Source organism: Dicentrarchus labrax, unplaced genomic scaffold (genome assembly GCF_905237075.1).
Source record: "Dicentrarchus labrax unplaced genomic scaffold, dlabrax2021, whole genome shotgun sequence".
NCBI classification, from domain to species: domain Eukaryota; kingdom Metazoa; phylum Chordata; class Actinopteri; family Moronidae; genus Dicentrarchus; species Dicentrarchus labrax.
The window spans coordinates 9,649,233-9,672,970 of record NW_026136701.1 but is presented as its reverse complement, the minus strand read 5'-3'; the positions used below and the strand labels follow the sequence as shown (position 1 = coordinate 9,672,970).

At 39.3% G+C, this 23,738-nt stretch overlaps 2 protein-coding genes across 6 annotated transcripts; both read right to left on the bottom strand.

The window, feature by feature from the left end:
* Positions 1-256: 256 nt before the first annotated feature.
* cdc7 (cell division cycle 7 homolog (S. cerevisiae)) lies at positions 257-7,212 on the bottom strand. The gene is made up of 12 exons (XM_051405876.1): positions 7,005-7,212; positions 6,373-6,463; positions 5,957-6,043; positions 5,693-5,828; positions 4,429-4,522; positions 4,138-4,280; positions 3,528-3,879; positions 3,192-3,299; positions 2,691-2,866; positions 2,467-2,549; positions 2,128-2,277; positions 257-1,708 (listed from the first exon to the last, which is right to left on the bottom strand). The coding sequence occupies exons 2-12, from the start codon at positions 6,461-6,463 to the stop codon at positions 1,266-1,268; spliced, it is 1,863 nt and encodes a 620-aa protein (XP_051261836.1). The 5' UTR covers positions 7,005-7,212; the 3' UTR covers positions 257-1,265.
* Positions 7,213-7,960: 748 nt separating this feature from the next.
* hfm1 (helicase for meiosis 1) lies at positions 7,961-23,548 on the bottom strand. Of its 5 annotated transcripts, none has more exons than XM_051399707.1 (40): positions 23,424-23,548; positions 22,792-22,951; positions 22,585-22,700; positions 21,957-22,263; positions 21,148-21,482; positions 20,656-20,697; positions 20,468-20,538; positions 20,192-20,324; positions 19,678-19,829; positions 19,493-19,570; positions 18,992-19,147; positions 18,206-18,406; positions 17,956-18,044; positions 17,794-17,837; positions 17,548-17,649; positions 16,870-17,015; positions 16,561-16,655; positions 16,290-16,423; positions 16,159-16,206; positions 15,884-15,964; positions 15,650-15,741; positions 15,389-15,495; positions 15,218-15,265; positions 14,995-15,101; positions 14,781-14,915; positions 14,514-14,599; positions 14,211-14,294; positions 13,911-14,068; positions 13,617-13,720; positions 12,923-13,102; positions 12,736-12,801; positions 12,497-12,621; positions 11,838-11,896; positions 11,546-11,661; positions 11,372-11,449; positions 9,730-10,023; positions 9,545-9,614; positions 9,329-9,428; positions 8,707-8,858; positions 7,961-8,555 (listed from the first exon to the last, which is right to left on the bottom strand). In XM_051399707.1, the coding sequence occupies exons 2-40, from the start codon at positions 22,860-22,862 to the stop codon at positions 8,501-8,503; spliced, it is 4,617 nt and encodes a 1,538-aa protein (XP_051255667.1). In that variant the 5' UTR covers positions 22,863-22,951; positions 23,424-23,548; the 3' UTR covers positions 7,961-8,500. The 5 variants fall into 5 exon arrangements, 4 of the variants coding, with proteins under 4 accessions (XP_051255667.1, XP_051255677.1, XP_051255686.1 ...); XM_051399717.1 differs by having other exon boundaries at positions 7,962-8,555; positions 15,004-15,101; XM_051399726.1 differs by lacking the exon at positions 17,548-17,649 and having other exon boundaries at positions 7,962-8,555.
* Between the last annotated feature and the right edge of the window lie 190 nt (positions 23,549-23,738).

Sequence of the window (23,738 nt, the reverse complement as noted above, 5' to 3'; positions counted from 1 at the left end):
GTTTCATTAGTATTAAATGATTGTTATTTTTACTGTCAAGACTTTATAGACGCTCCTGAACCACTGCCCATTGTTGGCTGTCGACCTCACACACACAAAATCTTTTTCAATGATTTTACATCTACATTATTTGATCTACTTTTAAAATTCAGTTCACATATTTGATTTTACACAATCTAAATGTGAATTAATGTAACCCTTTATAAGAGATCTTATTTTGTGAATTATAATACTGAGTATATGTAAGACTACACGGTTTGCTTCGTTTTTCCCTTTATTAGAAAATCCAAAGTAGAGAGGCAAACATCATTTAGTGTTATAAATTACAACAGCTGAAACAGACATCACGTTTATACTCACATTCTTAAAACACAGATGGAATTCATATGCACCTTCAAAATAAAAGCCCTTTCATGCCTCAGGAATAATACAGCAGTAATATGGTGTCATGGCAGCAGGGACAACAGTAAATGACACAGACTGTTCCCTTTTGACAAGAACCAATTCATACAGAAAAAACAAGGTGTTTTTGGAAGTATAAGACAGAATACACTTCTGTAATTTTCCTCTTTTGGTCTTTGAGGTAAAAAAAGCAACATAACCAGAGTGCACAGCTGTAAGTAACTCGGAGGAGATCAGGAACCATCATAGGTGAATATTTCACCAGACAGCTTGTATATGGTTCATTTTAAATTACTGTAAAACTGTCCAATCATTGACACAACAGCCAACAGTCTTCCAATCTAATCCTTTAAATCAATACATTTCCATGCTTCTCTTGGTTATAGCCACCAGTGCACATCTGGAGCCCTTTCAAATGCCCATTTTCACAGTACTTTGTACCATAGCTGCCACAGAATTTTATTTTACTCTTTACTGAAGGCCTGTGAACCAGAAAGCCAAACCTGTCTTGAACAGACACTAATAGTGAAATCTATGAAGCATTTAACGGATCGATAGGAAAGAAAATTGAGAGAAAACTTTTTTCCCTACACAGAAATGGACAAGATCTCTATTCTGTTGTTCAGGCAATTTCTGTACACAGGGATGTAAACCTCTCTCTGTTTTTATGGATTAAAAGATCCTGTGTACAGCAGCAGAATTCTTCAGTCCTCTGCTGGGTTACAACTTGTAAGGTAAATATTAAGTATAACACCCTTTTATCTTTGCATCATCCAGTCTCTTAAGTCTGAATCAAAGCCTAGGAAGCTGGCACTTCCTTTTATTGGTAATGTTGGATCTTGGTCTGGTGACAGTCTGTGGTGTCACAGGTCTTTGAACAGTGGGTGCTGCAGGGCCTGAGCAGCTGTGATTCTGGTGGCAGGGTTCAGGTCTAGCAGCTGGTCCAGAAGATCGTAGGCCTCATCAGGAACTCTGTCCCAGCCCCGCTCATCTTCCTCCACCTTGCGGTCGGTCTCTGAGCTTTGTTTAGCAAGGCGAGTGTTTGCTGTGCTCCCTGAATGTTCCTGGTGGTTTGGGTGAGTCTGGCCTGCTCCGTCTTTGTGTTGCTTGAATGTTCCCTCTGTGGGACGATGTGTAGGCGTATCATCTTGGATCTTGTGACAACCAGCGGTGGTGGTGGAGTCTTTGTTGGTTTCAGGAAGTGGTGTGACTTCATCTCCTGGTGACGGCTTCTGCCCTCTTAGCGTCTCACACAGTATCCTGAGGTCCTGTCGAGGCAGCTCCCGACTGCACACCACTGCCTTACCTGATTGAAGTTCAACACAAAAACAGGTTCATTATCTGCACAGAGCCTTCCTCCTCTATGGCAGGGGTCAACAACCTTTACTATCAAAAGTGCAATTTATGGCCAAAAATATGTCTGGAGGTGCAAACATATTTGAGCCTTATAATGCTAATTTCCCGACACAGATCAAGCATATCGGTAAGCCAGCAACAATGTTGGTGAAAGCAAACAACTCTGTCCACACACTATTAAATTCTCTTTTTTTCTCTGAAACTTATTTTGGGTTTGAATCCATAACTAGCCCAACTAGGGAGCCTCAGGTCTCGTAGCCACCACTATTGATGTTCATGCACATTTTAGCTGACGAAATTTTTTATCTATGGAGATAAATGGTGGATCAATCACAACACAGACGATTGGTTTAAAATATGTATACACACCAAATGCCTTGGCAGCCAGGATGGTCTCTCTGGAGCCGCGTATGGTCATGATCTGAGTGAGGGCGATCAGGTCATCGCTGGCTTTGAAGAAAGGATAACGGCCACTGAGCAGCGAGAGCAGGATCACACCAGCTGACCACATGTCTATGGCTGCAGGACAGGAAGATGAGGCAGGGGGAGGGTACAACAGTGCATATTAGTTTGTCTTTCTTCAGTTTAGGAAACCCATTACAGGTGCCAAAAATACCTCTTACTCAGTGGAGGGAAACACATTTTACTGAAGTATTATTTTGGGATGTCAATCAATCATGTGTAACAGTCATGGTTTGAGATACCAACCTGTTCCTTGGTTGGGACACTTTGTGAGGACTTCTGGTGCTCTGAAACCTGGGGTCCCCGCCCTGGGAGCCACCTGCTGCTTCCTGTAAAGGACACACAAATCAATTAAAGAATAACAAAACTGAAATTAAATGGATCTCTTGTATAAAAGTGGCGTTTAATCATTGGTTTAAAAAAAAAAGGAAAAAAAAGAAGAAGTGTTTCTTCCATCTATTTTCTGATACCTGGACATGCAAATGTTGCAGACACGGTCAGTCAGGTAGCAGTTACAGGTGAGGCCCTGCTGTACGGTCCTCTGAGGTTTCTGACTGCTGCTCTGGATCCTGACGGGTAGCGGGCCCCGGCTGGCTGAAGAGAACCTTCGGCTGGCTGGGTCCTCTGTTTTGCTGGGCTTTACCAGCTGAATACAAGATTGTATCAAGAAAAAATACAATGATTAGACTGAGAAATAAACCTGCCAATGGGTGAAACTTATTTTTAATTTCAATGGCTTTGAGATATACTGTCTGCAGTAACAGAGATCACTCACTAGAACCAAGCCAAAATGTCAGACAAACATATCAACAGACCTACATTTTTAAAACAAAAAATGCTTTTGGGAATCAATACTACACTAAAGATACTGCAATATTTGGTGTTATTACTCCGTGTTCTTATCCCCAATATTAAAAGAACAAGAGCAAAATCTCTTATTCTTCCAAAACTTTACTTTCCACCTCGCCTACCTCTGTCGTTATGGCAGCTGGTTTGGTGGCGGATGGAGCTGGAGCGCAGCTGTTCAGGTTCCTCTCTCCAAACACAGGCCGTGGCACTTTGCGTAGTCTTGTCAAATCCTAGAGAAAACAAACATGGATAGCTGAATTTAGCTAAAAAAACCCCAACACATTAGTGCAGGAAAGTAGAAGACAAACGCAGAGACTTTAACATATCCATACAGGAAATTCTTAACCCAACTTCAAGCTTGTGATGCAAAATAAATCCTAATTGCACTAATTTACAATTCTGCTTCCACCGAACAAAGAAAGAACTCAGAAACACCACTAAAGGTAGAATATTGACACCTTTGTGTGCTTTGTGCGGGAGGTGGAGGTGGTGATGGTGGTGCTGACAGAACGTGCTTTCTTAACCAGTGCTTTCCGAGAGGCTGAGGAGGATGTGGTGGTGGTGGTGGTGGTGGAGGAAGAAGAGGAGGAAGGTGGCAAAGTCGTGGACTGTTGCGGGGGCAGAGGTAGTGAGGTTGAAGCTGCAGTGGTTTTGGGAGGGAATTTAGGTGGTGCTTTGCTCCGGTGTGTGGTGTCTTGTTTCCCTGTGGACCCTCCACCTTTTTGCAATGGCCTCTGCCTCACCACCTTCAGCAGCTCGATCTGAGTGTCTGCTGTTCCCTGAGCCAAGCCGAAGTCCACCAGCGCATACCTACACACATTTTAAACAGGGAAATTAGTATTAGTATTAGTAGTTATACACCATGGAAACAACCCTGGAACTCCCATCAGTTCCCTATCCACTATCACTCGGCTGACATCGCACCCAAATTACACAGGGAGGTGAGAAATTCCCCGTTAACAGATTAATTTAATTAAGTTATTGGTCACCAAATCATCCGCAGAGTAAATGAAACAATGAGGTGAAATTATGCAGCTGCACTTATTACAGAGGGATGTGATTACTCACACTTTGTTGCTCCTGTTGAAAAGGAAATTGTTTGGTTTGATGTCTCTGTGAATGATACCAAACTGGTGGATGTGTCTCAGTGCCTTCAACAGGTGATAGATGTACAGACGGACCTCTTCAAAGCTCAGTGAGCCAATGATGTCCTGATAAATACATTTTGATTGGATCATAAGTTTTCAATAACATTTTAGCAAACAAGGAAACAACAGTTGCATCTAAGCTAATTAAAGATCTATGTTTAGGGGATTACATTATAGATTGTGTCCATGCGGAACTCAGTAGGTCACATACCACAATAGCTTGATGCTCCATATAGGGCATGACAATCACCACATGGTCCTCCTTCCTGAAGCAGTACGTCACCCCTATCACATTCTCTCTGCCTCTGTAAAGAGAGAAAAAACAAACCAAGACGCAGTGAGACGACAGGACTCATTTCAACATGATGTGTGACTTCTCTGTGATATAAATCTTGGCCTGTCACTTCCAAGAATCATAAGAGGAACACACATACAAACATAAATGCACATTAATTTATTCAAATGAGTGTCTTACCAAAACCAGTCATCAATGTATTGAGGTGCGTAGGTTCAGCTGAGTAATCTGTTAGACAAATGAGGAACCCACGCACCAATTTGCTACGGCATGAAAATAACTTTTAACGAAAGAGATGAAACAGTTTTGTTTTTTTTTAAATGACTATAGCCCTTACTATAGCCCTGTTTCCACCAAGCAGTCCAGTTCAGTTGGTTACACATTAGAACGGTTGTTTGTGAGTTTCCATTGTTAAAAATAGTGGATGGTACAAACAGAAAGAGTCTATTCCATCCCATTTTTACATTTTTCCCTCTGTTGAGGTCCCTAGCACACTGAACCAGCACGGTGAGGTAGAGCTAGAAACACTGCAACACACAGAGAATCGGAGCAACCAGAGTTGTCTTGACGTCTGCCCTCTAATGTAGGATTTCCCACTCTCTCCTGTTTTTTTCAGCAGTCTTTTGTCTTTCTGCCTGCAGCCTTTTCTCAACGTGTGTGTCCCAGGTTAATAAACAACCACATCTCGGGTATGCGAAGCGAGAAGTGCATGAGAGACCCAGTGGCAGAGTGACGGAGAATGGAGCAGAGGAATGAGTTAGCAGTAAGCCTGGCAGTAAATGTGTGTAGTTACAGTGTGTCATTTAATAAATGCTCTAGTTACTAGACCAAGAAAAGGCTCTGTTGTTTCCCCAACTGCTGTTAAAGTGAGTAGGGTTAGCCCCAAAGCCCTAGTAACATTTAAGAGTATTGTCTTTGGTGGAAATGCAAAACACATCTAGGATTTAGGTACATATAGGTTAAAAATTTCAAGGGTATGATACTCAAAGTATGGCTTATGTGTCAGCATGGTAACACGTCTGACTGTTGTACATACAGTAGGTCTCTAAGGGTTTTAAACAGCCAGATAACACAAACAAGGACAAAGAATAACTGCAGAGCAGATAAAAAGCATACAAACATAAACCAGTAAAACATATAAATCCATTTTAAGATGTGATTTAAACAACAGTATTCTTACCCAGCAACAGTGAGACACTGAAGCTCGGCAGCGATGCGTGTAGGATGGCTGGTTGGGATGAGGTGCTTCAGGGCAAACATCTCTCTACTCCCATCCCGCATCTGAGCCTCGCCCAGATACACCGAGCTGAACGTACCTGAGGCACAGATACACAAGTCATGAACACATCACCTCTTCTGTTCCAATAAAGTAAATGAGTGATTACCGTATTGATCTATAATTATAAACTCTAAGGGTGTGGAAAACTTTATGCTAAGCATGTACCTTCTCCGATTTTGTCTATGATGCGGAAAACCTTTCCCAGCTGAGGGACGGCTTTGTAGAGAAACTCAATGTCTATCTCCACATCCCCTGGAAGAAAACAGAAAAAACATGCTGTCATATATATGCGACACACTTTTTTAATACGATACCATATTTTCTCACTCATTCTCACTCAGACCAGCAAATGACAATATGTGTTATAGGCTTTCATTTAAGACAATTATTTTTTTCCAAAAATGTATTTCTAATATTAAATGTAAAATAAAGAAATCCACACACTGACAGTAAATAATACAATAATAGGGACCTGCAAATAATAATTCTTCAACATAACAGTACCCATTAACAATAATACACTCACATAATGGTGCATCTATAGTTCAATATTGCATTAAGTCATAAAGTGTCCAACTTACTTGGCACTTTGCTTCTCCTGTGTCCTCTGTCAGATTTAATAATACATCCGTCTGTACTGATACTTTCACTGCAGACAGGAAACAACTCCATCTAAAAGAAACAGGGAGAAACATTTTAATCACTGATACTAAACAGTTTTAATCACATAGTCTATGTTTCTTTTAAACTATACTGCTGTATATATTATATATACACCATTGCCTCCTGATGTGACCTGTGATCCTTATCAGTACAGTTTGTATATAAAAAGCTGAATGTAGTGAACATATAACTCTTATTCTGTTTTATATCTTGTATTTTTCTACTCTATTTTCTTATTGAAGGTGTATTTGCTCATCTATAGTGCTCTGTTGTATCTATTATTATTATTATTATCTTATAATAAACATTAACATCCGGTTAGTCGCTGTTACATTAACTTTAGAAGTCATGTTAAGTTGGACAGTGTTTGGACAGTAAAGTTCCCTTGATAGAGACATTGGTTATTGGTAAACTATCAGGTTAAGTTGGCAGATGGATAGGAAATGTGTACAGCTAATAGTTTGTCTTCTTTATTACAACAACACTAGCGTGCTAGCTACTGTTAGCTACAGTCTGTCAGCTAACTAGAGTCAAACAAAAATAAACTCACCGTTTTAATTGGTCGTCCAGTGCAACAGTTTCTCAAATTAATATTTAATAAAAACGTCGCAGCAATTAGCTAATTCTCCATCGGCATAAAGCCTAAATATATAAAGTCTCATTGAATACTGAATACTGAATACAATCATTAGTTCAGACTCTCAGGATGAAACTGTTCCGCCAACAAAATCCCCGCTAAAAGTGACGTCAGCGAGATCTCGCGTTACATCACACAGATCACGCGATATCAAGAGATCTCCAACCAAACCGGCCCGGAGCACATGGTCGGGAAGAAAGGGACTGTGGGATCAAAATATATAGAAAATTAAAGCGACGCCAACGTCCTCTTGTAACATAACAGGGGGTTTATTTATAAAACATCCTCAAGTAGCTGATAACTGGGACAGAATTTAAAATAACAGGCGTGTCGGTCCCGACTTTAGGACTCAAATAATTCACAAAGCAGACTCAAGAGTCAGTCACATGCTACAGATTATGTGCCTCATTGCGTCAGTGTTTTGGAAAAACATCACAATGAATTTTTAGTTTATATGAGCTCACCAACAAATAGAAACCATAAGATAAGAGTTTGCACAACTCACCACTATTTGAACACTGGAAAAATGTGGTGATCCACATTTGTTTGACAGAACATTAAGAGTAGATTAAATAATATTTTTTTTATCATATATGAAATTTGTGACACAATTTATACAATTCTTCAAAACATAAAAAATCATAACATATAATCAATTAATTTGATCGATTTAATTTACTTAAATGATTTAATTAATTCGATATTTAATTTCAATCTAAGTTTATTATATATATTACTATAATTTTTTTTTTTTTTACTTAATTTAATTATTGAATTTTTATTTTAATATTTTTATAAAAAAATATACATTTATTATAGTCTAATCCAGCCTAGTTGCTTTTCACACTTTTCTCTGTAGACATAAGGAGTAAATGAATATGACTTATTCATAGTCATGTGAATAAGCTTTATTTATAAGTTCTCTCAATCCAATCAGTCAAAGTTGCTCCCAGCAGCTCTGTGAAAAGCTCTTAAAAGGAAACTCTTAGTTAACACGTTAAGTACCATTTAGGAGGATTCCTAATGGTAAGATACAACATGTTATAAATACAGCTCCAGATTTGTATACAGTTGTGATAAATACCTATACAGTATAGACAATAGCTCAAAGGATGCACCTCTCATCTATTTAAACACCTAAAATACTCACAAGGGTACTGATATTTAAACTATGAGCTGATTTACTCCCCAATACTGCACTGAATTATACAATAAACAGAGACTTTATTAAATAAATAAATTACATTGGTAACAATCAAAAATAGAACAGTGTTTCGTTTATACAGTAAGATTACTTTAAAACAGTCTTTTGATGTAAAGCTGAAATATTCACAAAACGTGAACACAAACATAAATAAAACACTTAATGTTTATAACGTATTAATTTCACAGTTAGACAAGCAGTACTTCTAAAATATACCATCAAATATCCCAACGAAAGCTTCCTCTTCTTTGCTGTTCAGGCTGAATATAAAAACAGGGGGAGGGTTAATCAGGTAAAAAAGTATTCTTTATGTATTCAATATAGGATTATTTTCATTGTACAAAGAAAATAATATTAGTAGTAGTAATAGTAATGAGTCAAATAAAAGTATGTAATTATATTTTCCTCTACCATCTGTTGACAGATGAGCTGGTGTTGTCTGGGAAGCTCATTGTTGAGAAGAAATCAAATCTTCTGGTAAGTGGGGCCACGCGGGTCTCAGTCTGTTTTGGGAGATGTTCTGGTGTTTTTACAGAGATCACTTCACTGAAGATCTTTGGTCTCTGCACAAGGAGGGAGAGAGGCGAGCGTCACATGTGCCATACACCATATACCAGGTAAGATTTTAGAAAGGTTACAGGCACCTTTAATTTAAGCTGGGTGACAGTGACCCTTGTGCTATTAATAATAACTAAACAGAATATTCCTGTCCATAAAGAGAAAATCCCATCAGAAAATAGCTACACTGATAGTAAATGCTGCTTTCTGCCATGTTTTCTGACATCTAAATGTATCCATACAGCAGACTGGCCTGTAATACTGTACATGGCCCGGCAGCTCCATTGTATGAGTCTGAGATTTACTGGGTTAAACAAATTAAAAACAAGTGTACGTGAGTAAGCATGTAAACAATATGAAAAACAGTGTTCTCCCTGCATGTAAATGTAGCCACAAAGCTGCAGAAATAGCACATACTCTGATCTCTGAACGCACGCACACACGCACACACACACACACACACACACCCACACACCTTTTTATTCCAGTCCAGTGTGATTCTGTTTTGTGGTCTCACTGTTACCGGTGAGGGTCCCATTTTTCTGATTTCAGGACCTAAAGCTGGTGAAGTCAACCTAAAATACAGAAATATGACAAATGTTTTCAAGTTCTTAACTACAATATTAAACCTTTCACATTTCACACTGTTTGAAACAAATAAAACTGTATGTGCATAATTTTCTGGCCTTACCTCAGTGGTGTTCCAGCACTGGTTATACAGGGTTTGACTTGTGATACTAACACTGATGAAGCAGCTAAACCTACACATAAAACAAATGTATACATATCAAAATCATAATAACCAAAACACACAATCCACACACTGATTTCCAACCTGTGTCTCCTGAACAGAGAGAAGCTCAAACTTCACTCTACCTGGTGTGTTGTAGTCAACAGATGGCTGGACTTGAGGTTTAGCATTAGCTGTATACAATGTCTCGCTAGCACGCACCAAGTTCTCATCATCAAAGTCGTCCCATTCATTTCCAAGGTCAAAGCTGACAGTCGGTATTTGTGAGGATGAAATATTTTTGTAGTGAGCACTCTGGTTCGATACAGCAGTGGACCTCTCTGAGTAAGCCCAGTTGGTTGTATTGATCTGGTTCAGTAGTGGTTTATGGTTCTGACTCACTCCAACACTGCTTCCTGGGTTCATCCACACTGAGGAACCTAAACACAGATTAATTAAATTAGAAGGCGGACAATGTCATCAACTGTAACTGTACTCTGCAGACCATAATTGGTGACTTTGCATGTGTTCTACTATTAACTATGAACTTAAGTAGTGCTTCAAAGTAGTTTTTATATACAATCTCATTTATTGCTGAAATTACATAAACAAACTGTGTTCAAACATGTATTTCCATTTTTCCATGTAAAACATCTCTTTCCATTTTGTGTTCTGTATGTCAAGTTAATTTTGCTTTATTTACCTTATAAAGTTAAATGTTTTCCTCCTTCTACAGTGTGTTCCATTAAATCTTGTCTATTAAATTATGTAGTGTCTTATTTTATTATGCTGAACTTGTTTTTTTCAGGAATATATATTTTACAACAAAATATTTTTAAGTTTTTTTACAAAGTATTTTTGGGGGGGATTACTGAGGCATTGCTACTGTATTTTATACTGTTTATGTATCGAGTCCTATCATGAATTGTACACATAATGAAGTCAGAATGTAGTAATAAATCTGGTGTCCAATGATATCCTGCTCTTTGTCATGTTGTTGGACATTTTCCCGATGAAGACCTCTCCAGATGTGTACTGATGATGATGGTGTCCTCAGTGTGTGTGTGGAAGCAGGGTTGGTCTTCAGTTATTGCAACAATGAAAGTAATAAAAACTAACGTAATGGGTGCCCCGGTTAGCTCAGTGGGTAGAGCTGGCGACCCATGTACCGAGGCTCAATCCTTGCTGCAGCGGCTCAGGGTTCAAATCCGACCTGCGGCCCTTTGCTGCGTGTCATCCCCTCTCTCTGACCCCCTTTCCTGTCTGTCTTCAGTTGTCACTATAATAAAGGCAATAAAAGCCCCAAAAATATACTTAAAAAACCCCCAAAACTAACATATTATGTTTATATATGTAATATAAATATCCTGATACTTTCAACTATGAATATTCATCACCTTTAATTTTTCTATCAAACATGATTTCTCTCTTTGTTCATTCGTGGATGCTCTGACCCCCAAAATAACCATGTTTACATTATACTTTTCACATGTTCATGTGTGCTTGTTGTTTATCTCCTGGGTTTGTTCCTCTGAGAACATGGATTATGAATGCAATGTAATGTGCTGTAAATGTATACAGCTGTATGTAAATGTAAAGATGATTTACTGCTGGTTTACTGAACTGAGCTGATAACAGTGGCTAAGTAATCAAACATATATAGTATGCACTGAAAAATAACTGGTAGTATGTAAAGTATATGAGATTTGTAGTTAATGAACTAAAACATTCAAAACCACCAGTATGGTCTGTCTAGTAATGACTTTGAGTTAAGTTGTTAGATGTTACTTTGTTGGTGAGAAGAAGACGCAGCAGATGTTTGGATAGAGTCCTCCGTCATCCTGCTCATGTCATAGTCATCATAATCTCAAAAAGAGAGAGAATGAACAGAGTGTTAGAGAGAAAAAGCATTTGATTGATAAACACTGCAATGTGTTCATCTTCTTTACGCTGCTTGTTTACCACAGTCAACATCATCCAGATGAACTATGTCTGGCAGGTGAGGTGGGTCTTCTTCTGTGAGATCCACAGTCTCAGTGTGAGGTCTCACTGACGGTTCATAGTGACTCCCTCCATACCTTCATCACATCAAATAATAGGACATGAATATAATTAAGCATCAGACCGTCAGATTTATTTAAAACTAGGGTTATTTTCAAAGATTTTACTGTCACATTTTTAAAGAATTTAATTTTGCAGCAGTTATTATGGGATCTATTCTGATATTGAATCAAAGTAAGTCTATGGTGAATACCTGGAAACAGTAGGTAGCCTCTCTTTGGGTTTGTAAGAAAACTCCTGCCTCATTTTCATCTTGAAATAAAACAAAACATCAAAAACAGACTCATTCAGCTTAGTAATACAGAAATAAAGGATACTTTTACTGTCTGTCAGAGAAAAAATGAGCATAGAAACACACACATTGTATCTAATCTGCATATTCTACACCTAAATATTTGTGATTAATAGCTTTTCTAAGGTACATATCTACATGCTTAAACTATTTGGTATATACTGTATGTTTTGCACATACTTAATGCAAGCACAATTTAATAGCATTTTCATATCCTAATAATATACAGTATAGGACCTGTATGTGTATAATTACATGTATATATTACATATATTGTGCTGTTCCCTTTACTTTTGCTGTTTCTCATGCCTGGTATAGTTCTTGTTTTACTTTGCAGCAATTTAACTTCCCTACTTGTGCCATTGACGTTTCTTAACAATAGTGACTCGTCAGCATTTTCTGCAGACTCAACATGAAGGGTTTTTTTGAGAATTTATGTCTTATAGTCACTTTATGTCACAGAGAACTATTCATTGAACAGTGAAATCTCAATTCAACAACGCTTAGTGCATACAGTATGACGCAGGCTTGGATAGACTCTACTCTGTTTTTTTCCTCACCTTGAGTCGTTTGACAGGAGTCTGCGTGAGTGTGTCACACCTGCTCCTCAGGTCATTCAAATAGGAAGAGAAACTGGATTCTTGATTTGTTGACCTCTTCCGTGCCACAGTTACACCTACTTTACCTAAAAGGAGTAGGAAGACACACATAGTGGAGGAAAAAGACTTCAATAATGTTGGCAGGCAATCAAAGTAATGCACAGGTAGGCACATAGAGTGAAAGATGTGACTGTACTTACAGCAGTCGTGGCCACAGAGATCCTTATTCTTGCAGAAGTGGTTGCACTGCCTTTTATTGTCTAAATCTGATCACATTTGAATAGAGATAAAAAAAATAAAAATAAAATATTAATCTGCCATTGAAAAAATACTATCTCAATACACACTATTTCAAATTTCAGCATGAATAAAGCTAAAGTGTAGTGCCTGGGTCTGTAGCAGATGTTTCCCTCTGAGCTGAAGTCTGATCTGTAGATTGTGGTTTCAGTGCAGAGGGCTGCGGTCTCTGTCCAGTACGATCATATGACACGTTGTATGGATTTTCAGTGTCAACCCTCCTGCCTCCAGAATAGTACACATTGAACTTCTGCTGGATGTCCAGGCCCACTGTAGGAGAAGAAAAAGGCTAAAATGTAAAGCAAATACACTCCCTACATATCACTGACAGTCCAGTCCAAGAGTTATAGCCAGGATGTGCAAAAACAAAATGTACATTATCTATAGAAGTATAACAACTCCAAAATCTGTTTTGATTTTATTGATTGATTTATTAATACGGCAAAAATGCCTGCATATATGCTTTATTTTTCCATTTTCAATGTATTACAATATTGATCTTTATATAAAAAAATGATAAATAATTGCATTATTTAGCTTGACAGACATTTTTTTCTCAGTGATATACTCTATATATAACAAATAGTGCTTTACAACATACTACCAGATGAGATAATTGTTGAACAAAAGGCACAGTGAATTGTTCAATTTATAAATACAGAAAACCTGTACTGAACAACACATTATTATTCCCTCCTATAATACACTGTAGGTGATATACAGGAGATCTGTACATATTGTGGAAACATTTCCATGTGAAATGGAAAGGTATTTTATGGTTTACCATATTCAGAGCTGATGAGGTTGACACTGATCTCCTTTCCTTTTGAGGCCTTTGACACCTCAATTTTCTTCGACCAGCTACCGCTCTTCAACAGCACAAAGTCCCTGGAGAACAAACAAGAGGATGCCTGCTGAGACTCAATATATATACTATAATATACTATATGTATTCAAATTATGTTCTGTCTTTGATACATAATGGTGTATAACAGATAGAGAGGAGGAGCGGGCAAGTGGAAGACAGCAAAGACAACACAAAATTGGTGGGACCCTGGGCCTGGGTTTTGTTTCTCACGTGAGTTTCTGTAGGAAGACCACAGTATTGTCAGAGTTTCCGATGATCAGAGAGACATAGTGGTGGTCAGGGGCTGTTCTCCTGGACAGCAGTTGTGCTTGGTTTTTTAGGTTCACCTTCACCACAATCTCTGCTGTAGCACAGCTATACCTCGGGAGCTACAAAACACAGAAATAACTTTAAAGAAAAACGATTAAGAATAACACAAATACAATGAAACCTCTGACCAACAAAAAGTATTTTGTGACATAATATAACACACTTGACGCTTTGATAATAAAACTCTGCAACATCTTTTACCTGCTCCAAAGTAACTTCATACTTCGGGAGATGTATGACAGATTCTCTGATTTGGTTGCCAAATGGTGGGTGTCTGTTGAGAATCTGAATAAAAAAAATAAAGTTAGTTATCTGAAAATCTTTTTGACATAATATTACCCAACCTATTTCAGGTCAGCAGTATCAGCTGTGAGACATGGTGATTAAAGCTGAAGGATGAGAGCCTGGTCTCTACATTGCGACTGATCCAGCTCAAATAATGGTTAAATCAAATGCTTTGGATAATTAAAAGGTATTTCCTTTGTAAATAGTACACAAACTGACCAGCTCAAGCTCTCTGGGGTGGGTTTGCTCTATTTTGCTGAAAGTGGTGAGTCCAGCGTTCACCATGGCAGTTGACAAGGTCTGGCCTGAAACACACAGTTTAGTTTGACACTGCATGTACATCTGATAGGAAGGAATTCATCATGTGCAATAATCAGTTTAAGGACCACTAAAATTCTATTTTAGGACTATATTTACATTGCTTGGATAAAAAGTGTGCTACTATATGTCTGTATGTATGGAATGTGGACATAGCAATGCAGCCACCTATCTTCTCCAGCTGTTTGGAAACATAGGGCGAGTTTTCCCAAAGCTTGGCCCTGAAGCACTTGGCCAGGATCAGGGAGTTGAGCAGAGCAGAAAAACCTGTCTTGGATCGCTGACTCAGAAACTCTGACAGGCCTGATTGGGATCAAAATACAATTAAGTTTAAAATATATATATAGTCAGGGAGCACTTTATTTATTTATTCCTCATTTACCCAACATACATCTGCTTATGCGCATCCCATTCCTGAAGATCTTTGCTGTGTCCTGGGTAAGTCCAAACTCTTGAATTGAGATGGAACCCAACTGAGCCTGAATCAAGCTAAAGACAAAGCAATAAACACATAATATTAATAGTGGTCAGTCCTTAAGAAATCCATAAACCAGTATTACTTGTATTTATTCCTGTTCAAAAAAGCACTGAAAGAATAAATCTACCAGTTCACTTTCATCTCAGTGGTTTTGATCTTTCCATCAAGGGAAAACCTGGAAAAATACATAAACATCTCATTTACAATGGCTTGTGTCTACCTCCACCATTATGTATTTCCAATCCAAAAGTCAAAATCAGAGGTTATGATATTTGTCAATCTTACAAATGTGTCTGACCTGATGGTGATCCTGTTCTTGTCCCTGTTCAAAGTGTTCAAAGGCCTCTTCTCATTCATTCTCAACTGAATGTCACTGAACTCTCTGCTCTTCGACACCAACTCAATCTGTGCATACAACCACTTTTAATCTGTATGTATACAGCATCCAAATAATCAAAATGATTCCCGTATGCAGGAACCCAGTCTAACCACAAAATGTCACTATATCTGCATTGAGATCACAAACATTAGTATTGTGCAGTCTTATCAGGAAACCTACCAGGTCAGACAGGTTCTCAGTGCCAGACACTTTGCAGAACTGTTTCATAGTGTCAAAGGCAACACAGTACCGCGCCATCGACCTGCCGGCCTCTACGAGGAACAAGAACAAACTATTTTACAGTTTTATTTCCTCAATATGTGGTTCAGGTGGAAAAGAATCATCCACTAAACGTAAGATAAAAAAACTAAAGGGGAGCACATTAAGCTTCCTAACAACTAATTTCCTCTCTACCTGTTGGTTTGATGTTGATATCTTCATCCATGTCAATCAGACCAATGGAGGACAGAGAGTTGAGGTTCCTCAGACACAGTTCTATGAGTGGACAAGAGAAACAGCAACCACCTCAAACTACAATAGTGGGATAGTGTTAGTAATGTGTACAGTTAAGTACAGACAAAAGGGCAGCTTGGCTTCACTATAGGGGGTTAAATTCATTAATGGAGTCCTACTAATATCAACATGCTACTTTAGTGACTTCAGATAGAACAAAAACAGCTGTGGCCCACCTTGCAATTTTGCTTCGATTCCATATCTGTCTAAGTCAGCGGAGAAACCTGAAATTGAAGTTCAGGCACTGATTGGTTTAACATACAGTAAGAAAGAAGCTCGACACTGTTTGTGTGTTTTGATCTCTGACCATAGTGTGTGGGGTTCTTGAGGGCTCTGATGTAGAGGAGGGTGGAACGTATCCAATCCAGAGCCATGTTGACATCGCTGATGGTTTGGAGAACAATCTCAGCATTCAGGTGCTCAACCAGGTGACTGTGTAAGCTGAGGAAAAGAAGTATACTGTTACCTTGCATAATACTGTATAATCCCTCTCATATGAGAGAGCAAGAGTCCAAGAAAGACAGACTGAGAGAGAAAGAGAGAAGAAGAAAAAATGTCAAATGACTGGGCGGTAATACCTGCTCTCAATGATTTCCATCCCATTCATTAGATTCATGTACTTGTCTTTGGTTTGGATCTTGGTCATAATCACTGCAGTAGCTGACGTGTCGAACTAGAGGAAGAAAGACACGTTATTTAGTTTGTGCCTCATACTACAAATAGCTGTTGCTACAACTACAAATGCTATTTCTATAACAGCATCTGATACCTGCAAGTTAATGGTACACTTCTATAATTGCTTAAATCTGTTCCATGTTTTTCACCAACCAATACCATCTTGCGCTAACGGAGGTAAGAAAAGTACTCATTTATAATTCTGCCATTACTTGCGGTCTTCCAGCTCGGCCTATCATCTGCAGCAAGTCGGCCTCGCTGTACTCCTCACAGGAGCCTGCCACATACTGCATGGTGGACTTGATCACCACCAGATGAGCTGGCAGGTTCACCCCCATGGCCAGAGTCCTGGTGGTAACTAGGATATTAAAAATCAGACCACAAGCACAAATTCAGAACCCATGAAATCCAATAAAACCTGATTTCAAATTGTGCCAACAAGTGGTAAAGGTTTCTGATTGCTTTGCACTTAAGTGTGGTAAATGTTTCCTTATTTTCATAGATGCACCAACAAGACAGTTTCACAGTGTCATTTGTTACTTATGATAAGCACAAATCAGAATCCGTTTGCTTCTGCATTTTAGATTCCACTAGGAACTGGTGCATATCAGTCCAGTCAATGTGGGTAGGAAAATGACTAGAATAGGATATTTCCATTAAACAGACATTTACATTACATTTTCAACATAAGCCTGGAGTTATAAAGCTTGTGCTGAGGCCTTGGCTATAAAATACTGTACGATCCAGTTGCTACAACCTGTAACTTGTCTTTCCTGTTTATGTCTGCAGCGTTACAAACAAAATAAAAACACAGGATCATGTTGCACACTTATATAGACACATATCCATTTACGGCACAGCATAAAACTGTATTGGTGACAAAGTCTCACAGAGGACAGGCAGGTCTGCCAGAGTGAAGGCCTTTTCTATCAACTTCCTATCAGACAAATCAACTCCTGCATGGTGGTAACCAACCCCTAACATCACCAGATCTGGATCACAAACAAAACACAAAAAAATTGTTATACAGTTGATAATTAGAGCCACAATCAAAACAACGTGTTTTTTACGGGGTCTTGCAGTGAAACAGGTTTCAGATTCTGTATCTGGTCTTGACATTTCAGAAGACAACTCACCTCTCAGTTTTGAATCCAGAATAGAGTTTGCATATTTCATCAACCTAAACAGATTACAAAGCAACAAAAAGTTAAGAAGATAAAGCTTTCGGTGAAATTAACTCAACTGAACAACAAAATGTTTTGATGATGTGAGAACATGTAGGTGAGTAAGAAACATACCTTTGCTTGTGCTCAATGCTCATGATGAACCGAGCATCCTTAGCCAGAACTGTAGCTGACTGCTGGACTCCTTTCCTTGTAGAGCAAAACTACAGAATAACATGATTATTAGACCATGAAGTACTCTAATCCCACCATGCTTTATTAACTCTCAACCTTGTTCAGGGATTTGAGAAAACAAAAAGACGGAAAACAAATACACAAGCAGAAAAAGGACATACAGTTTGGCCCAGTTTTCCCACCCACTCACCACTAGTGCAGGCTTCTGGTTAGAGTACGTTTGTATGATGTTGGCCATCTTGTAGTTGAGTGACAGGTCAAACTTGAACTCTGTTTGGTTAGGGCTGCAGGGGAATCCCAACACCACCTTCCTCAGCTTTACTGGACGGTGGCTCTCGTCCATGTCGAGATATGTGGCTGGACCACTCTCGTTAGACAGCCAGTCTGCTATCTAACAACCGGCAGACAAAACAAAGATACAGTTCAATCACACAATTGTGTCTTTGCGTTACAGTGCAGTGATGCAGTGAAGTACCTTTCTTAATTTTTTCACTATTATGCTTTTTTTATGTGATAGGTATGCCTAGACGGGGGGCTTCAAACTGTTTCAGTGAATGGAAGTGAAAAAATATTACATTACTTATTATATTAGCCATCAAAATGGAATCCCATAGAAAAACCTAAATGTATGTGATTTGGTTAGAGAGTAGAGATACAGTTTGGGGGAATTTTACTGTTTGTCCCACTTTGCCAAAGTCAAAACTAACAAATATCTTAGATAGAACTTTTCATGTATTTGGTGCTGCCTGAAATTATGGCAAACAACAATATTAGGCTATCTTGGCACAATTTTTGATTTGATGTCTATGGGATCAAATAACAAAATCATGATCCCATAGGCATAAGCAACTAAAGGGGAATACAATAATTATTGTATGTCATTCTGAAGGATTTGCCCAAACTGCCTTTTAAATTCTCATGTCCTTAACTAATTACTGCTGTGCTCTTTCACTAACTCTGTTTCTCAGCCACTTACATCAGAGACATTGGGTATGGTGGCTGATACAGCCACAAACCTCATAGAGAGGCCTGTCTCTGGATTCTGTGCGGTCCTGTAGGCATGTACGGCCTTCATCCTGCTCACCACCACTTCCAGAGTGGCACCACGGGTCGCATCCTTCACCACATGCACCTGGGAGAACAACATTTGTCATCTTAAACTTGGCTTTAGAAACATCTTAAGTTTCAGCACAGATGTTGGTATGTGGTAAAATAAAATGTCCTTGATCACTGTATTCCATTATTAACATGAGGAGGTGCATCTCATGCATAGCAGGTGGTATGCACTCTCATTCTACATAGGACCAGAACATGATGTACTTTTTAATAGCTAACCTCAATTGAAAGAAAGCTGAGGGTAAAGGCTAACAATGTGCGATCAAGCAATGTGGCATAATTAAACATAATGGGAGTGAGTATCCTCCATTACGTAAGCACATTATTAGAGACCGTAAACAAAACGTCTGACAAACCTGACCTCATCGATAAGGAAGAGCCTGACTAGCTGCAAGAGACAGTTGTCCTTCCATTTTCTTGTCATGCTGTCCCATTTTTCCTGAGAAAACGATAAACACAACATTAACTATTCAAGTAAAACTTCAGGTCACAATTTTATTTTGATTATTCTCTTTCTTCTTTCTTCATTTGTGTTGTGTCACACACAGGAGTAGTCAGGATGATGTGGGAGTCCTGAATCTCAAAGAAGTCATCGATCTCTGTGTCGCCCGTCAGCTCCTTACAGCTCAGCCCCAGAGGACCAAACTTCTTCTTCCAGCTCTCAAAGCACTGACTGCAGAGAGCTTTGATAGGGGCCACTGGCAAGAACAAACAGTGAATCCCTTTTACAAGACAGTTCTCTGTACCTCAAAAAAACCCTAAATCTATAATTGATTCAAAAATCAAGACACACTCTAAGGAAGTCAGGAGAAACATGTTTAAAGCCCCAGTGTAATTTTACAGTCAGGTTTATAGTGTTGAAACATTGATGGTCTTCACTGATTTTAAATTATAGTATTTCATAAGGTCTAAGATTTCTTCCTCCTGATCAGCTCATACACTCAATATTAGTATTACTTTATAGATTTTATGCCATATATTTTCTGAATATAAGTAATTACTCTACTCAGACTGGAGCTTTATTGATATATTAATAGGGTCAACACAATATTATGCTCACTATAGACCGCTTTGACATCTCTCCAGGGCTCTGAGGTCTCCATTAGCAGACGAATGATGGCCAGCTCAAACAGCACTGTTTTACCAGATCCAGTAGGAGCACATGCCACAAAGTTCTTACCAGTGTAAAGAACCTGTGAACAAACCAAACATAAAAGCACTGCCAGGACTCAAAGTTCAAGTTTACTTCAAACAGGTTCTAACAAGACAATGAAAACTATGATGTTATTCATGATCCTCAGCATTAGGTTTATAAAGACCTTAAAATAATGCTTACATCATCAAGTGCTTTGGACTGAACGTAGTTGAAAAATGGGAACTCGCTGAAGACGGATCGGAACTTAGATGCTGTGTTAGCATGGTTCAGGAAATCAAACCACATCACTTGTGAAATTGCTTTCCAAGCAGTCTAGCACAGTTTAAACACAGTATAAAAGTTCACTTACACAACAACAAAAAGGATACGGATTTCAGAAACTGGTCGCAAAAGTCCAGACCCAGAAGACCCTAAAATGTGCACAATCAAAACAAAATATCACACATTCATTTACAGTCACACTCTCACGCTTTTTCCCACCTTGATGTCAATATGAAATGTTCCAACATTTCTGTAGTGGATAAATCAAGGGATTTTATTTTGTAGTGACTAGAAACTAAAACTGCAGACTGTAGACTACATGTGATTGCAAAGGTTTCTGCTGTTACTGTCTACAGTGTCTACTATTCACCACCTAGTGACCAGCATGTTTCATTACAATGGAGCGGTCAATGGGGGGAGCTCACCTCAGTTCACCTCATCACACCCAAACACATTGTGGCAGCTGCTGCCAAGGCTAGACATGGGCATGCTCATTAGCTGCAACACTTTACAGGAGCTACATGAGTGTTACTCGGTAAACCAGTCACCAGACTATGAGCACAGCGCCTGTCTGTGACTGTGTCAGTGCAGTGCAGCACCTTGTATGTGGAGCGGCTGAGGCGTCATGGGCGGAACGAAGGCTCTCTTTGTGCCCTTGTCCTGCATCTCTGCAGGAGCCGCCTGCTGCGGGGGTCGGCCGCTCGCTGCAGATGAGCCCAGAGGAGGGCGGGTTGAGAAGGGGGGCTTTGGGGAGAAAGGAGGAGCTGGCTGGCTAACTGTCGCCCATGGCGGCTGAAGAGGAGGAGGCACTGTCGCCATGGTAACCTGACTGAGAAAAGTTTGAGGTCTGGATGCTGTCTGGCTGCCGCTGCGACTGAGGTCATCTGTGTTTGACGAGTCACCTCCATTGTTCAACACCTGAACCTTGAACAAGCTGTTGTGGGATGCAGAAGAGGATATGTAGAGAATAGAGAATTTAAAACAGACGAAGGTAAAATGAGATGGGGGAAACTACTGTTGCTGCTGCAAGCTTGGAGGCTTATTTGAAGAAGGCCAGGCATTTGGCCTCTGGCAACAAGGCTAACATGGGGGATGGTTTAGCATCTTTTCATGGTCTTATCAGCTGATGTAAAAATCAAGCCTCTTCAGGATCCACTGTAGCACCATTTTAACTAAGTGAGTTGTGGATTCCAGCAAGTTGAGGGATTAAAGAGTGAATCAGCACTATTATACATTTCTGGGCAAGGGGAAAAAAATTAAATATGGCTTTTATATAGTGAATAACACTAATCTTGCTAATTTTAGATTTTTAAAAATTGTATTCTGCATCTGCCCTGCTTTTTATAGCCTTAAATTCTGTGTGCACACACTCATGTAAATGTCATCTTGTTGAATAACTGACACTTGCCTTCTTCGTAGCGATGGGCTTTCGCTGCGCCCCAGAGACAAACACCTCTGCCTGATGGCCACATGACCAGAGTCCTGTGGGGTTTCACCTCCACCACTGCCACTCTGACAGGCACACTGAGAGTAATCCCTGAAACCTTCACCTCCCCAAAGGCCACCACATCTGCTGGTGCTGTCGCTGCCACCCTGAGTTTCAATCTCTTTCTCGTCATTGTTATAACTATAAGGACGGATTTTTGATGGTAAGACCTTGAGGCCAGCAGATCCTTTATAGGGAGGCATGAATGTTTTGGGTTGCTGGGAGAAACCTGTGAGTAAAAAGAGGAAGAGTTCCATCAAATCAAGTTGCTAGTAGCTGTAAGTTGGTGTCTATTTTGCTTGCTGATGAAAATAATTTCCAGCAGCGGATTTACGATTCCAGTCATACTAATGACTATGAGAATATATCATGAGGCCCAGATTCTTGTTTACGCAAGTCAAAGAAAATTGAGAAAGCTTTCAAGCCTATTCAAGCTATCGTGTCAGTGAGTCATACAGTTAAATTTAGTAGAGCTTCAATAGGCCAGATACTGAGCAGTTTACTCAAGTCAAGTGAAAAGGAATTCACACTAATCCTGAGCACAACATACTGTATAGGGTAGAGAGAGACTCTGCTTCCTCTTGCATATCCTGAGTGGCTGGAATCTGAGAAAGAGATGGAGGCACTTCCAGCTGCCATGGACTGTCCTCCTGGTGCAGTGGCTTTCTGTCAAATACAATCCAGGGGGGACAAACATTCATTCAGCTAAGAGAAGAACAAGAGAGAGGGATGATATGGGGCCTCTCTTGGTACTCACACTTTATGGACAATGGGTTTCTCAAAAAACAGATTGTCCAGGGACATGGTGAAGTCATCCGAATCCAACATCTCATCAGATCATGTAGGCACTCACACTTTTGAATGCAAATCCGAGCAAGCTCAATCGGTCACTACAGATCTTGGTTGGGGACATCCGGCTAAAAGTAATAAACAAACCAGAGACTCTTACATGGATGCAAAAATGAACCAATAAATATATTTGTAGCTATGTAAATGTACAATTTAACTACAACTGATCATAACAGGTAACTACTACAATATATGGCTTTTGTGAAGATTAGTTTTTCATGACACTTGGATGCACAAATGAAGCCCTTTAATGATGTAGGCTATAGTTAGTTACATCAAACTCAAGGAGGATATTTTTACATAGTTTATATAGTCACTGCTGATTTAGTTTAAGCTTTTAATAAAACTGTTCACTGACTTAAAACAACTGAATGCTCTCTCTGCTGAACAAAGCAGTATGAAAAGGTAACTGGCTTTGATAGCTTTAGCTTACGGGCTAGCTAGTGACGAACAAGCAAACAACATTCACACGAGGCATTTTTTTGGCCTTTGTCATTAATAAAGTTAACTGTACAGTCTTCTGTTTCGTTGTGTACCCACCTGTGATAATGGATATATATATTTACTCCGTTAGATATATGATAAACCTTGTCTGAGTCAGGCCAGAGTTTAACCCTTGACCCCACATCTGATGTTTGTTAGCGCCTCGTTATCGTGTGTGTGTGTGCACGAGGCCCCACCACTCACTGTAACAACTTTATTAACACATTTTCATCCAGACTGACAATTCAACGGCTAGACTAAAATATTAGCTTGTGGGTAAATATTATTATCAAAAGTAGAAGGCCAGGTGTTTACTGTGGAATTATTATTATTTGTTTTTTAGACTATGTGTTAAAATCACGACGTGTTTTC